The sequence below is a fragment of the Mesoplodon mirus genome (assembly GCF_964341445.2).
Source record: "Mesoplodon mirus genome assembly, chromosome: 2".
NCBI lineage: Eukaryota > Metazoa > Chordata > Mammalia > Artiodactyla > Ziphiidae > Mesoplodon > Mesoplodon mirus.
Window position 1 is genome coordinate 31,496,838 of NC_138977.1, and position 15,494 is coordinate 31,512,331.

A 15,494-nucleotide genomic window follows, 5' to 3' on the forward strand; every position below is an offset into this window, starting at 1 on the left:
GTCACTCTTTGCAGCTGTGCAGGAAGACGCGATTCAGGCATCACCTCCCCCTCCAGACCCGCCGCCACACAAGCCCAGCCCTTTCTCTGGCTTAGACACATAGGGCGACGAGAAGAACAGGAAGGCATTGCTGGTGCCGCACTCGGTTTGGCTTTGAAACCACGTGCGCGTCTTACCTTACGTACGACACGTAAGACGTGTACCCTATATCTTAGTTCTTATTTATGAAATAGACGTATTTAAATGTAAAATGGGGAAAAACCCTAAATGTGTACCCAGTTGATGGTTTAACCCACAGAGGGGAAATAGTCCCAGGAATTTGAAAGCACAGTAATCTGCGTACAAATCTAAGGACAAAAAGAGCTGCAAACAGCTTGGTGGGCGTGTTAGCTGTGTGAGTCTGACTTTGTTGTGCGTGTGTCGTGTGTGAAAGCAAATGGGCGGCAATGTGGGGTTCTCATTTAATCATTCCTGCTGTGGCTGAGACCAGGATTCTTGGAGTGGGAAAGAGGAAAGACAGACGTTAAGATAAAGCAAACCCTGAATTTGATTGGAATTATATATGTACTTATATGTATGATGATGGATGTTTACCTACATCCAGTTCATAGTTCTACTCACTATAAAGGCCTAGATGTAGAAATCAATTCAGTAGCTGTGAGCTCCCCTAGTGCTCAGATTCTGCTCTTCAAACACCTTTTCCACTAAAAGGAACTGGAGCTTCTTGGATCTGGAGAGGAAATGGAAAACATGAGCCTGGCACATCATGCCATACCAGATAACGAAGCTCTCCAAGACTACTGCAGTCCTGTCTGAGGGACTTGGAAGCCAAGCTTGCAGAGACTCCCACTGGCCAAATATAGGACAACTTGAGGGAAAGGTAATAACTGCAGTGGATTAATATACATCACACCTTCATGTACACAGACGTGAACATCCATGAGTTCACAGCGTCAGTTAAAAAGCCTCAACAAACTGATCACATTGGAGGATTCCAATGAACCAACCTATTATTTTGAAAATGAGTAAATAAACGGAAAGAATCAAATATTAATTCCGCCTTTCTAATACAAACTGTACCACTGCAAACCAAAGAGAAGATGAATCAACTTAAAAAAAAGAAGAAAAGAATCTAGCTAATACGTAAAGAAGTAACAACAGAATTAGGCTATCACCACTTTGCAAAGTCGAATGAATCTAGATATTGATCATGAGTGGCTGCCAAACCCACAAAAAGATAAACGATCGGATATTGTATACATCTTGATGGAAGGGCACACAGCTACCTGGAAAGTTCTTATGGACTGACTTGTTCACTCCCGAAATGCCTGTGTTGAAGCCCTAACCCCCCAGTACCTCAGAATGTGACTGCATTTGGAGAAAGTGTCTTCAAAGAGGTGATTAAATTAAAATGAGGTCATTAGGTTGGCCCTAATCCAATCTGACTGGTGTCTTTATAAGAAGAGGAGGTTTGAACACAGACGCACACACAAAAGACCATGTGAAGACACAGGGAGAAGACGGCCGTCTACACACCAAGGAGAGCGGCCTTGGGAGAAACCAGGCCTGCTGACCCCTAGATCTCGGACTTCCAGCCTCTGTAATGGTGGACGGTACATTTCTGCTCTTCAGCCACCTGTCTGCAGCACTGTGTGATGGCAACCCTAGCAAACTAACGTGGTGGTCTTGCCCCCAAAACCCAGCCTGACTTAGATCAAGCCTCTAAATCCAACCAACACTGTATAGGAAATAAGATGATGGCAGAAAATGTTAAATGACGACTTGGAGATGTCAGATGTGGGAAATTTCATAGGACAAATGGAAACACCATTTTTATAGAAATTGTGTTTCTTCAACAAATAGTGAGAAGGAGAAAGACGAGGAGGAAGAGGAGGAGGGGGAGGTAGAGGAGAATAGAGATGAAGAGAACCTATGAATTAAAGGAAACTTGAAAGCCTTAAGCAATTACAGGTGTGAAGCTTACATGGCTTCTGTTTCTAACAAACAGGCTGATAAAAAAAAAAGTCATAACATTGATGAACTAGCCAGAATCTTGAATGCTGAATATTTGGTGAAAGTATTAAAATTTTAGGAGAAATAATGGCATTGTGATGATGTTAGCAAAAAGAGTTTTTACATCTTTGAGAGTTGATGTCTTGGCGGAGGGAGGATTAGTAAGTAAGATAGAGATTCAATAAGACTGGCTATATATTGCTAGCGTTTGAAGATGGTAATGGGTCCTTGAGGCTCTTTGAACCATTTGGTCTACTTTTCTATATCCTTAGATTCCAAAGGAACTAAGACGAAATTGTATCAACTTTATCCTTAGTTAATGAAGGTCAGGCTTCACCATCTGGATAGATAAGCATGTCCAAAACTAAATTGAGTCAATACTGTTACATTCTCCCTACCAGCCTTCCCCAGGATTGCTGCCACACAGATGAAATACATGTTGCCCTTTCTTCCCCTTGTGGTTTTCTGATCTGGATGCAAAAAAAGCAAGTGTCACCCAGGAAGCACCAGCATGGAGAGATGCCCCATGCTGCTGAAACTGGCAGGACTTCCTGGATGCCTTACAAAAAATTGCCCATATCTCCGGCAACATCAGGAATTCCATTCAACATTCCTCACAGGTGACCCCAGACAGTCTAACATGCTGCATTGCTGAAAGCTTTTGGACAGCTGCCTCTGAGTGAGCGCAAGTGATAGTCACTTCATATAAATCATTTAAAATACTGAACGAAAATCAGTAAACTCCTCTGTGTACATCCACGTTGTGGACCAACTCTTGGCAACAAGAACCTTGTGGAGTGTGTTACTAGGCACAGGAAGACAACATGTTTGATTTCGATGGCATGACCCGGGTGACTGGAAGCCCAGCTGGCATCTGTAAGGGCAACCAGCCGTGAGCTCCACATTCCGGAGCTCGGGGAAGACAATCTGGCAAAGCAATGAAGAAGTGTTTGTCCACTGAGGGTCGTGCAAGACCTCTCTTGTTCCAATAAATTCTTTACTCCAGCCGAGTGGTAGAATATTTAACAAGTCTTTCAAATAAAGTGGTTGTGTTTCCTATGGAATAAAAGCAATAAATCAAATCAAAATAATCACAATTTGAGGTTTGAAGCATATGGTGTGTGTAATTTTACAGAACTGCACAAGCCTTAGATGCTCTCCTCCTTGAAGAGAGCCCAAGAGATTGGGTTTTTTTCTACTTAAAGGAAAAATAAATATTCTTACATTTAGTTATCTCTTTCTGTCTAAAAATAGCATTCAAGCAATGTTCTTATGTCTGAAATAGCTACACTGGCAATTTGGGGATGCATCTCTTGTGTTTTCCCCAACATTTCTTTGTAAAGCAATTTCATTTTCATCCTTGAGGTGGTATGTTTCATGCTAATGTGAATCACACAGTTTTGTTTATAAATATAAATCTATCTACTTTGCAAAATAGTTTGTGCCCATAGATATGCAGACCCATTTAATAAGTTTGTTTTCAAATTGTTAATGATGTAAAACTGATAGTAGGCATTTTTGTTATTTGGGTAAGGAGAGAACTACTAAACAAGAGTAAAAGATTCAAACAGGCATAAAAATGTTCTTCTGCATTTCATCATGAATGATTAGCATTGGAAGTTTATTGCAATCCAATAACTTCTTAGTAGCTGTTGACAGGTACAGAGGTAAATAAGCAATTGTGTATTCATGCACTGATGCTTTGGTCCCATGCCATGTGTCTATCTTACATAGACTGTTAGCCTTCTGCGTGGTCTCCAGGGACCTGGGACACTGATGAATACATACTAATCTCTGTTCAAAAAACTCGGGTTCAGACTCTTGTTGTCTGAAGACTTGACCAATCATGCAGGCGGCTTCTGCATCTTTGAGGCTGTACATCACCACACATTGTCCTAATCACTCAGTTACATTTAACCTTGGACCTTTATTGTAAACTGGTTAAGTTATCACTCAGAGGTAGAACCTTGATTTTCCCAGCATCTTGAAGACTGCACATTAAAGAAGGAAGGTCGGCATCTTGTAGACAAGTCTTTATAAGCAGCTTTGGGTACGAATTACTAAGAATTAGCTTTTTAAATAAGTCTCTTTCTCTTTCCACTCAACAAGAATCTCCTGGGCAACAAACAACCTAGGATAAATTCCAGTTGCATTAAAACTTATATTTTAAAAATTGCTAAATATAGTCGTGCACTCACTTTGTCCAAACATGAAACATCAAGATAATTTCATGCTTTTTAATCATCTCCATGACAGCTGCTGATCCAGGATCAAGTAAGTGTGACCCGAGGATTAAGACGGTGTCTTTTGAAAGTAAGATGCAACGTCCTCACGTATGATTCTCTAGGGCAGGGAGAGAAGGAAGGTCAATGGGTAAGAAATGAGGTCTGACCTAACTAAATGATGACACAGCTAACACCGACCTGCAGCCGCCCCAATCTCCCCAGGTCCACCTCTGTGGCACCACCCCTCTAAGATAAGTTCTCTTGAGAAGGCTCAGGGGATGATGCTTTATGTGACCTCTCCCGACTGTGTGCTCGGAAGGAACCCTGGGCTCTGGCTGTTGTCTGTCTCTAAAATCATTGGACATATGTGGCTGCCAGTGTCAGCAGTAACACCCACTCCATCAATGCAGGAGGCCAGTTCAGAAGAGAAAAACACAATTTTAAACATCATGAAATCCCTAATTGTATCCTTGGCAGATTCTGACTTTAGGTGTGGACCATACCGTAAATGCAGAGATCTTTAAAAAGCTGGGGTCTTATTTTCCTGCAAATGTACTATAGAAGGCCTGTTCTCCAAGAAAGCAAGGATCCTGCCAGATGGTTTGGGAATGTGTTTCTCAGAAGTTTCCATTGTGCCATCAATGGCTTTTGAGTACTTCCGGAAATGGAAAGAGCAGATATCAATGACCCTGCAAGAAAGCAAACATTTACGGGAACTAGCTTGCTGGGGAAATAAGTAGTGGTGCTTTTAAGTCGCTCTACAGATACAGCCCCAGGCCTCTTCACAGGCAAGAAATGCACAGGGTTACATCACTTTACGATGCTGCAAGGAAAATGCTGAGCCCAGCAGGGAAGTTTCCACATCTTTCTCTATTGAAACTCTAGTGAATAACTGTCGCCAGGTATGTATAAGGCAACCAGACTGACTCACTGGGGCTTAAACAGTTAGCGATTTGTTTCCTTAACTTTGGAATCCAAAAGACAGTAATTTTACCACTTATTAGAACAATTTTCACTCAACCAGAGGGAACCCAGATGTCCAAACAGTAGAAACAGCTTTGCTCCTGGACAAGACTATTGTCGGGAGGTCAATCTTCAGAAGAATCAGCTGCTCTGATCAATTTAAGTAAACATATTAATTCAAGCTGGTTATTTTGCCAACAGACTGAGAGTTCATTGAATGGTTGGGTCATGAATCCAGGTGGCTGCCCTGGAGTCTCCTGCGGGCCCAGCTCACACAAAAAGGCGGGAACCCAGAAGACCAAGCAGAGCACTGCTCTCGAAGGGCTGCTCTTCAGCTACCCAGAGTATGTTTTCTGGCACAAGTGTCAACATCAAAGTTCAGTTTGTCCCATCGGTTTTAGACAGTTATATAAGCAAGTCCCAGCCAGTCATTTCCTAACTCAGTGCTGGAGTCTATTTTATCTTCTGACCCTATTTCTGTGCTGTCCAGTCTGCTAGGAAAACTTTGATCATTTTCCAAACAACCAACAGTTTTTAAGGAACATTTAGACATCTTTTATTATAAAAAAAAATTACATGCTCACAGTTTAAAAAATTCAACTAGCAAAAGAGAGTGTGAACTTGAACTCAATCCCACCTCTCTGCAAACCCTCCAACCCATGCAGTCATAGACTCTCTGCCTTGAGGTAACAACAGACCATCTTTGGGTACCTTGAGAGAAGCAAGCAAACTCGACTGGAAACGTGTTCTATGTCAGGAACTCTGCTAGACACTGAAGACCCAAAAAAAGTATGACAGGGTTCCTTCCCTTTCAGGAAGATGCAAAGTAAAGTAGGAGTGAACAGTGTGTGAACAGTGTTGAAGGTCAGATAGCCAATCAGGAATGTTCTGTAGGAGGGGTAGCTTGAGCTGCATTTTTAAGGCTGGGTGGGAAATCAAAAGGTAAGCCTGGAGGTGGAACCAGGGAAGCAATCCCATCCATAAGGAAGAGTCTGTCATACAGAGTGAAGTAAGTCAGAAAAAAACAAATACCATGTGCTAACATACATATATATGGAATAAAAAAAAAAAAAGGTTCTGAAGAACCTAGGGGCAGGACAGGAATAGAGATGCAGACGTAGAGAATGGACCTGAGGACGGGGAGTGGGAAGGGTAAGCTGGGACGAAGTGAGAGAGTGGCATGGACATATATACACTACCAAACATAAAACAGATAGCTAGTGGGAAGCAGCCGCATAGCACAGGGAGATCAGCTTGGTGCTTTGTGACCACCTAGAAGGATGGGGTAGGGAGGGTGGGAGGGAGACACAAGAGGGAGGAGATACGGGAATATATGTATATGTATAGCTGATTCACTTTGTTATACAGCAGAAACTAACACACCCTTGTAAAGCAATTATACTCCAATAAAGCTGTTAAAAAATATAAATGGAACTAATAGATGTGTTTGGTAGGAAAATTCAGACAATACACAAAGGAGTAAAATGAACAGCTGAATCTCTCTTCACCCCACCCCCATCAATTTCTTTCCTTTAAGTTTTGTATGTATCCTATTTGTGAAAAAATATGAGTATACCAACCTATTATATGTATGAATTTTTTATTCTTTACATAAAAGCAATCATACCATAAAAAAAAAAGGCTAGGAGGTGTGAGCCTTTCTGGTGTGCAGAGGGAAGACCGTCGTGTGGCTGAAGCACAGGGCGCTAGTTTGGGGCGTGACAGGAGGTGAGACTGGGGTGCAGTACAGGGGCCGCATGGTGCAGTGTTTCGAATTCCCGACGAAGGTTTTGTGCTTAGTTCTGTAGGCGACGAAGCGTTGTTTTAAATTTTTAAGTAAGGAAGCGATATAAATAAATCTCTGTGATAGAAAGAATACATGGAACGTAATAGCTGTTGAAAACTGTTCGCTGAGCGGGCAGAGCAGAGAAAGGAGAGCCCGAAGAAGAAAGGCAAGTTAAGTAAAATTGGAATAATCACACTGATGGGAGCCCGAGTGAGAGATGGGGATGGTGAGGTCGTTTAGAGAAAGGTTCCACGAGGCTTGGCAACCAACAAAATGTGGGTGGATGGAGGAGATGTGAAAGTCCAAGGCAGTTCTGATGTGCCTCTCTGGGGGTGGCTGGGGAAACGGTTATGGCATTGAATGAAAAAGGGAACACAGGAAGAAGAGGGTCTATTTGGGGGAAGAGAGAAAACCGGGAGATGGGAAGATGAGTTGAAAGGCAGCATCCTATAATAAAAATACAAATGGCCAACATTTTATTGAATTTTTACTATGGGCCAGATACTAAGTGCTTTCTAGGTATTGACTCATTTAGTCCTTATAAAGAGTAGGTATTATAATATGATCCCCATTTTACAGATGAGGTAATTATATATGTTTAGAATCAGACAACGCTGAGTGCACATCCCAGCTCTACTGCTTTTTAACTGTTTGATCTTGGATAAATTACTTAGTCTAACTTCAGAGGTAAAAAGTAGGAAATGACATCTATCATGTTGGATTATAATAAAGATTAGAGAGAGGTAATACATATCAAGCAACTAGCATAGTGTCTGGAACCTCATGTATCTCAATGAATGTTAGAAACAGTTATCATTATTAGTAATGAGATTCCTGGTACTATGTTCAGTGAGAACCTGGGGATTTGTACTTAGATTTTTAGAGCTGAAAGTAAAAAATTTACACATAAGTGTGTGTATATATATATATATATTTTGTGTGTGTGTGTGTGTGTGTGGTACGCGGGCCTCTCACTGTTGTGGCCTCTCCTGTTGCGGAGCACAGTCTCCGGACACGCAGGCTCAGCGGCCATGGCTCACGGGCCCAGCCACTCCGCGGCATGTGGGATCTTCCTGGACCGGGGCACAAACCTGTGTTCCCTGCATCGGCAGGTGGACTCTCAACCACTGTGCCACCAGGGAAGCCCTACACATAAGTATATTGATGTTGGTTGGATCATCAGATATAAAGGCTATTTCCCGATTTGGAGATGGGTGGTTGTATATTGGGAGATGAGAATCAAGGATGGAATCCTAGGGAATACCAGTGATAAAGGAGCCAAAAGAATAAAAGATTATTCCAGAAGAAAAGTAGATGACATAATATGAGAAGTAAGAGGAGAGACATAAAGAAAAGAGCTTTGAAAGCCCAGTAGAAAGCCAAAAGGAGGACAGTGTCCACAATCACGAATTGGAAGTCTTGGAAGTCTTGGAAGTCTTACTTGAAAGTCTGAAAAGAGGTGACTTGATCTCAGGAAGGAGGCTGCTGTCAGCTGGGGTCAGAACCATCACGATGAAGTAATAGCAACACCAAGTAGCATTTGGAGCAGGGGCAAATGGAGTGGAAACAGAAGGCACAGACGATTTTTTCTTAAATAGTCTTTGTTTCATTTTAAAATAATTCAGTTTGGAAACCACTTCAGGAATGGTGCAGTAAGGACCTCCAAAAATATATTTCCTCCATAAAAGAAATAAGAACAGTGGCAAAAATTGTCAAAATCACCTTTTTCCAAACATTGGAAATGAATGAACAAATGCTTTCAATAATCCATGGAGCACGTATTTAAGAAAAATGGCTACATCTTAGAAAGAAACACGAACTTTGTGACATTTTAAATTTAAATTAAAATTGCTCTATTCCCATCCTCTCTTTCCAGCTTCAAGGTAGCCTTGAAAAAACCAATAGCCTCACAACCATGGTAGCTGTGAAAACTAGCAGCCGACCAGTCACTGAAGGGGAAACACAAAAGTGCCTTGAAAAGCTTCCTACTCAGAGAAATGTTATATTTGATTTTTTTTTAAAGAAGATGTTGGGAGTAGGAGTTTATTAATTTTATTTATTTATTTTTGCTGTGTTGGGTCTTCATTTCTGTGCGAGGGCTTTCTCTAGTTGTGGCAAGCGGGGGCCACTCTTCATCGCGGTGCGCGGGCCTCTCACTATCACGGCCTCTCTTGTTGCAGAGCACAGGCTCCAGATGCGCAGGCTCAGTAGTTGTGGCTCACAGGCCTAGTAGCTCCATGACATGTGGGATCTTTCCAGACCAGGGCTCGAACCCGTGTCCCCTGCATTAGCAGGCAGATTCTCAACCACTGCGCCACCAGGGAAGCCCTGTTATATTTGATTTTGTGTCTGTGTGTGTGTAAATGGCTGGGTTCAAATCCCAACTCAAGCTCTTTATTTTTTTTAACTTTGATTTTTAAATTTTTTATACAATTTAAAAAGTTAATTTCCATTTACAGTTATTACAAAATATTGGCCATATTCTCCGTGTTGTATGTACACCCTTGAGCCCACCTTACACCTAATAGTTTGTACCTCCCACTTCCCCCCAACCCCTGTATTGCCTCTTCCCTTTCTCCCCACTGGTAACCACTAGTTTGTTCTTTGTATCTGTGAGTCTCCTTCTTTTTTGTTATATTCACTAATTTCTTGTATTTTTTTAGATTCCACATGTAAGTGATATCAGATATTATTTGTCTTTGTCTGACTTATTTCACTGAGCATAATGCCCTCCAAGTCCATCCATGTTGTCACAAATGGCAAAATTTCGTTCTTTTATGGCTGAGTAATATTCCATTGTATATATACACCACATCTTAATCCATTCATCTATCAATGGACACTTAGGTTGCTTCCATACCTTGACTATGTTAAACAATGCTGCTATGAACATTGGGGTGCATGTATCTTTTTGAATCATAGTTTTCTCCGGATATATGCCCAGGAGTGGAATTGCTGAGTCATATGGTAGCTCTATTTTTAGTTTTTTGAGGAACCTCCATACTGTTTTGCATAGTGGCTGCACCAATTTACATTCCCACCAACAGTGTACCAGTGTTCCCTTTGCTCCACATCCTTGCCAACATTTGTTATTTGTGTTCTTTTTTTTAACATCTTTATTAGCGTGTTCTTTTTAATCATGGCCATTCTGACAGGTGTGAGGTGATATTTTATTGTGGTTTTGATTTGCATTTTCCTGATGATAAGGGATGTTGACCATCTTTTCATATACCTTTTGACCATCTGCATTTCCTCTTTAGAAAAATGTCTGTTCAGGTCTTCTGCCCATTTTTTAATCAGGTTGTTTGTTTTTTGATGTTGAGTTGTATGAGCTGTTTATATATGATGGATATTAATCCCTTATTGGTCATATCATGTGCAGATATTTTCTCCCATTCAGTAGATTATATTTTTGTTTTGTTTCATTATTCGATCTGTCTTGAAAATCCCTGGAAAATCTCCATTCTCAGGGCTTGTCATTATTTGACCTTTGTGTGAACATCTCTATCTCACAAGCACCCGTCAAAAACAATAATCATTTAATACTACAGTTGTCTGGGGGGAGGAGGGAAATACAAGTTGGGGCAAACAAGAAGCTGACCAAAAATCTTTAAGGAAAAAACTGGGAAATGACATGTCTCTAGAGGATTTCAAAAAGCTCTTAACATATGCCTAGAAATCTAGAAGGCTGTGCACACGTGCAGTGCTGTGCACATGCCCAGGCAAGGCCCCAGAAGGTCCTAATCTCTGACCTTTGGCTGATCTTGAAGCTCCATGAAAGCAGGAAACGAAGGCTAAGGCAGAGTTGTAAACTGTCTGCTGGGGCATTGAAGGTATGCCTAGACACAAACAAAGACCAGAAAACACATGGATTTGAGACATTTAAGGAAATTTCTGTCCAATCATTAGCTGACCACTAAGCTAACCAAGCAGAAAATTCAGGGAGCACACATGACAGACTTTAAACACTTAGTCCAGGAAAGTAAACAACAGCAATATCACCACCACCACCAAAAACAAACAAAAAGCAACAAAAAACAACAACAGAGAAAAGAAAAAACAAAAAACAAGCAGGAACAACAAGCCCTGGGGAGAGGGAGAAAATCTCATTTCCAGAATTGGCACAGTATATTATTTCAAATGTCAATTTATCAACAGAAAAATTATGAGACAAAGGAACAGGAAGGTATGGCTGATACACAGGGAAAGAAAGTGGTCAATAGAAACTGTCTCCAAGGAAGCACAGATATATTTAGCTGACCGAGACTTTAAGTCAGCTATTTCAAATATGCTCAAAATACTAAGGGAAACTGCTTCCGTAGGTGGTTAGACTGTGTCAGAGGATAGAACAGAACATGAGTGTAGCCAAAGTTAACAGGCAGGTAAGTGCCAGCCAGGGAAGAGACCAGTACATGACTCAAGGTCACTGAGAGCAGACAACAGGCATGCAGGCTCAAATGGTACATTGTTTACCTACCTCAAGAGGAGAGAGTACACAAGATCCATCTCCTTGCAGTGTGGCAGACCCCCATGGCTCGTGGGTCCATTTGGCAGCTGCAGTGGGCAGCGTGGCTGCATTCACCTCACTTTGTGCCATAGTAGAAGGACCCCAACTCTTACCCCTTAGAGTCTGAAATACACAAAGTTGGGGATGCACCTGGGGGCCATTTACGCATGCATAGCAAAGCGGTTCTGAGAAAGTTTACACATGCTCAAGATAAAGGGAACAGGTAGGTACTGACTGCGCTCTGAGCTCTTTTCATGCAGTGCGACTTGTGAGCTTGCCGCCGTGTCCTGTACTGAGCACAGAGAGTTTCTTGGGAACAGAAGGGAAGGGATGGACTGAACTTGGACCCTCCCCTCACAGAAACCATGTCTAAAATATTAAAGGAAAGTATGAGAACAAGGTCTTGACAAACAGAATATCAATAAGGAGATAGAAATCATACATATAAAACAATAGAAATTCTGGAGTTGAAAAGTACAATAAATGAAATAAAAAATTCACAGTGGGAGCTTAATAGCAGGTTTGAGCTATCAGAAAAGAATCAGTGTACTTAAATCTAGATCAACTGAGATTATACATTCTGAGAAATGGAAAGAAAAAAGAATTTTTAAAAAATACACAAGGAACAGAGCTCTGAGACTGTGTACCAACATAGCACAATGGGAATCCCAGAAGGAAAAGAGGAAGAGAGGAAGAGGCAGAAGGAATATTTGACATAATGGCCAGAAGCATCGCAAATGTGATGAAAAACATTAACTGACACATTCAAGAAGCTCAACAAACTCCAAGTAAGAGAAACTCAGAGACCCACACTTAGATACATCATAGTCAAACTGTCAAATGGCAAAGACAGAGAGAGAATCTTGAAAGTAGCAGAAGAAAAATGAGTCATTGTATACAAGGGATCTTCAAGATTAGCAGCTAAGGGCTTCCCTGGTGGCGCAGTGGTTGAGAATCTGCCTGCTAATGCAGGGGACACGGGTTCGAGCCCTGGTCTGGGAGAATCCCACATGCCGTGAAGCAACTGGGCCCGTGAGCCACGGCTACTGAGCCTGTGCGTCTGGAGCCTGTGCTCCACAGCAAGAGGGGCCGCGATAGTGAGAGGCCCTGCGCACCGTGATGAAGAGTGGCCCCTGCTTGCCACAACTAGAGAAAGCCCTTGCGCAGAAACGAAGACCCAAGACAGCCAAATAAATAAATAAATAAACAAATGCGGGGTTTAAAAAAAAAAGAATGTATAAAAAAAAAAAGATTAGCAGCTAAATTCTCAGCAGAAATAATGAAAGCCAGAAAGCAGTGGAATGATATATTCAATGTGCTGAAAGAAAAACAAGTTAGCCAAAAAATTCTATATCCAGCGAAACTATCCTTCAAAAATGAAGGAGAAATTAAGACATTACGGATAAAAACTGAGAGATTTTTGTCCCTAGCAGACCTGCCCTACACTAAATGCTAAAGGGAGTCCTTCAGGTTGAAACGAAAGGACAATAAACAGTAACTCAAATACACAAAATAATTAACAAGTCAGTGGTAAAGGTAACTGCATAGGTAAATTAAAAAGTCAGCATTAATGTATTTTGGTTTTTAACTCTTTTTTTCCTATATGATTTAAAAGACAACTGCATAAAATTATGCAGCAAAAGATATGAATAGACAGCTTTCCAAAGAAGATGTATAAGTGGTCAATAAACCCATGAAAAGATGTTTCACATAATTAGATATTAGAGAAATGCAAATGAAAATCACATGAGATACTACTTCACACTTGGATGGTAACATACAAAAGACAGGCAATAACAAGTGTTGATGAGGATGAGGAGAACTTAGAACCCTCATACGTTGCTGGCGTTAGTGTAGCATGGTGAAGCCATTATGGAAAACACTTTAGTGGTTTCTCAAAAAGCTAAGCATAGAATTACCATACAACCCCACAATTCTAGTCCTAGGTAGAAAAAAAGGTGGAAACAACCCAAATATCCATCCACTGGTGAATAGATAAACAAATTGGAATATTACTTGGCCATAAAACAGAATGAAGGTCTGCTTTTTACATGAAGGTAAGAAGGTAAGAAGCCCCACGAGCTCTCTTGGGTGACAATAGCCTTCCAAAAGAGATGGCAAATCCTTATCCTACGATCATCTCCTTATCCTACGATCCTTCTTGTCCTTTCCCCCAGACCTGGCCCTTTACAATGGGGAAACAGTCCTCAGATAATATTCTAATTAAGGGGTGTTGAAATGGAGACCGTGATTTTACTGGGGAAAGAGAGTGAAGCCTGGATCTTTCCTCCCACGCACTGTCCAAAGTCAGAGTCTGTCATCACCAAGCTGGCTTTTCCCTGAATCCCCTGAAGTCTCAAACCCGACAGGCGTGTCCTGCAGGAGAACTCAAGGCCTCGGCCTGCCCCCAAATTCCTAGCATCTTGCCTACTCGGCTCTGAAGGATGCCAGGAGCAGTCGTGGTACCAGGGTGATCTCATCAACAAGCTTCCTGGATAAGTGTCCACCTAGGCAGGTAGTTCCCTGCATCTCCAGCAGCTGGATGTCTAGGGAAGTGGAGGGGCAGAGTCCAGAAGCTTCTCAGGACACTGGCTGAGGGCTCAGGGCCTTAGCTTTCCCAAGCTCTGTGGCTAGAAATCATCACAATCACAACAGACACAGACAAATCTCAACTATCTGAAAACTGGTGGCCTTATTTCTAACAATTTTCCAATTTGAGAACCAACCGATTTGTTCCTATTTCAGGCAACCAAATCCTTCTATTATGGATGCAGAAGAAAGCTTCAGTCGTGGTTTTATTGCCTGGCATATGGGTGATTATGAGGACACCAATCAAAGAAACTCCAAACGGGCCATCCTCCTTCGGCAGAGCCAGGCAGCATTGCCAAGAGTTTCCAGACCACCTAAGCTGCCAAAGCTACCAAAAGAGCAGGAGGTACAATCATTTGCTTTTCAGAATCATCAAAGAAAAAGTCAAGCTGTTTTAACGTGTGAATTAGAGAATGCTGTTTAATAGCAATACTATGAATAATCAGTTTTATAGCTCCTTTCAACCTATCAGAACGTTTTGTAATTCATATTCCATTTCCACAGCGATGTCCATATAGTGACTGGGTGGGTATTATTCCCATTTTATAGCTACAGAAAACAGGAGGTGTGGGGCTCAGTCCTTAGAACTGCTTATTTATCACATGGTTTAACCTGGAGAGCACAGCCATCTGGTCAGTTTCCAAAACGTGAGAAAACTCTCAGTCTGTGAGATAGAGGTAAATCTATAACGCTTCTTAAAACCCCACAGACTGGGCTTCCCTGGTGGCGCGGTGGTTAAGAATCTGCCTGCCAATGCAGGGGACATGGGTTCGAGCCCTGGTCCGGGAAGATCTTACGTGCCGCGAAGCAACTAAGCCTGTGTGCCACAACTACTGAGCCTGCGCTCTAGAGTCCGTGAGCCACAACTACTGAGCCTGTGTGCCACAACTCCTGAGGCCCGCATGCCTAGAGCCCGTGCTCTGCAACAAGAGAAGCCACAGCAATGAGAAGCCCGTGCACCGCAACAAAGAGCAGCCCCCACTCGCCGCAACTAGAGAAAGCCTGTGCACAGCAATGAAGACCCAACACAGCCAAAAATATAAATAAATAAATAAATTTATTTAAAAAAAAACCCCCACAGACTGCCTAGCAGAGTAAGAATATACCAGTTCAAATTCAAGGTTTTTTCCCCCGTTACTATCTATGGAATCTTGAACAAGTTGCATATTTCCCAATGTGGGTTTTTTCATTAGTAAAATGGGGATGTTAGTATCTGTCCTGAATATTTTATAGAGTTATCATGAGAATCAAGTAAAGAGTGTGTAAGCATGTACTCAAATGAACAACTATTTCCTGACATCCTTCTGCATAATACCACAGCGAATCCACTCTGTAGTCATCCAGCGTTTCAATATTGAGTGTGACAACAAGCTTCCATGATAGAAAAGGGAATACACTCAGAGACTCCTGT

General features: G+C 41.8%; 1 protein-coding gene across 1 annotated transcript in view; it reads left to right on the top strand.

The window, feature by feature from the left end:
• SPMIP2 (sperm microtubule inner protein 2) overlaps window positions 1-14,597 on the top strand; it is a gene marked incomplete at its 5' end in the record, with an annotated part of 52,962 nt that extends 38,365 nt beyond the window's left edge. The window contains one exon of the mRNA XM_082642582.1: window positions 14,240-14,597. Coding sequence (XP_082498708.1) covers window positions 14,240-14,507 — 268 coding nt within the window. The 3' untranslated portion in view covers window positions 14,508-14,597. The remainder of the gene's footprint in view (window positions 1-14,239) is intronic.
• Between the last annotated feature and the right edge of the window lie 897 nt (window positions 14,598-15,494).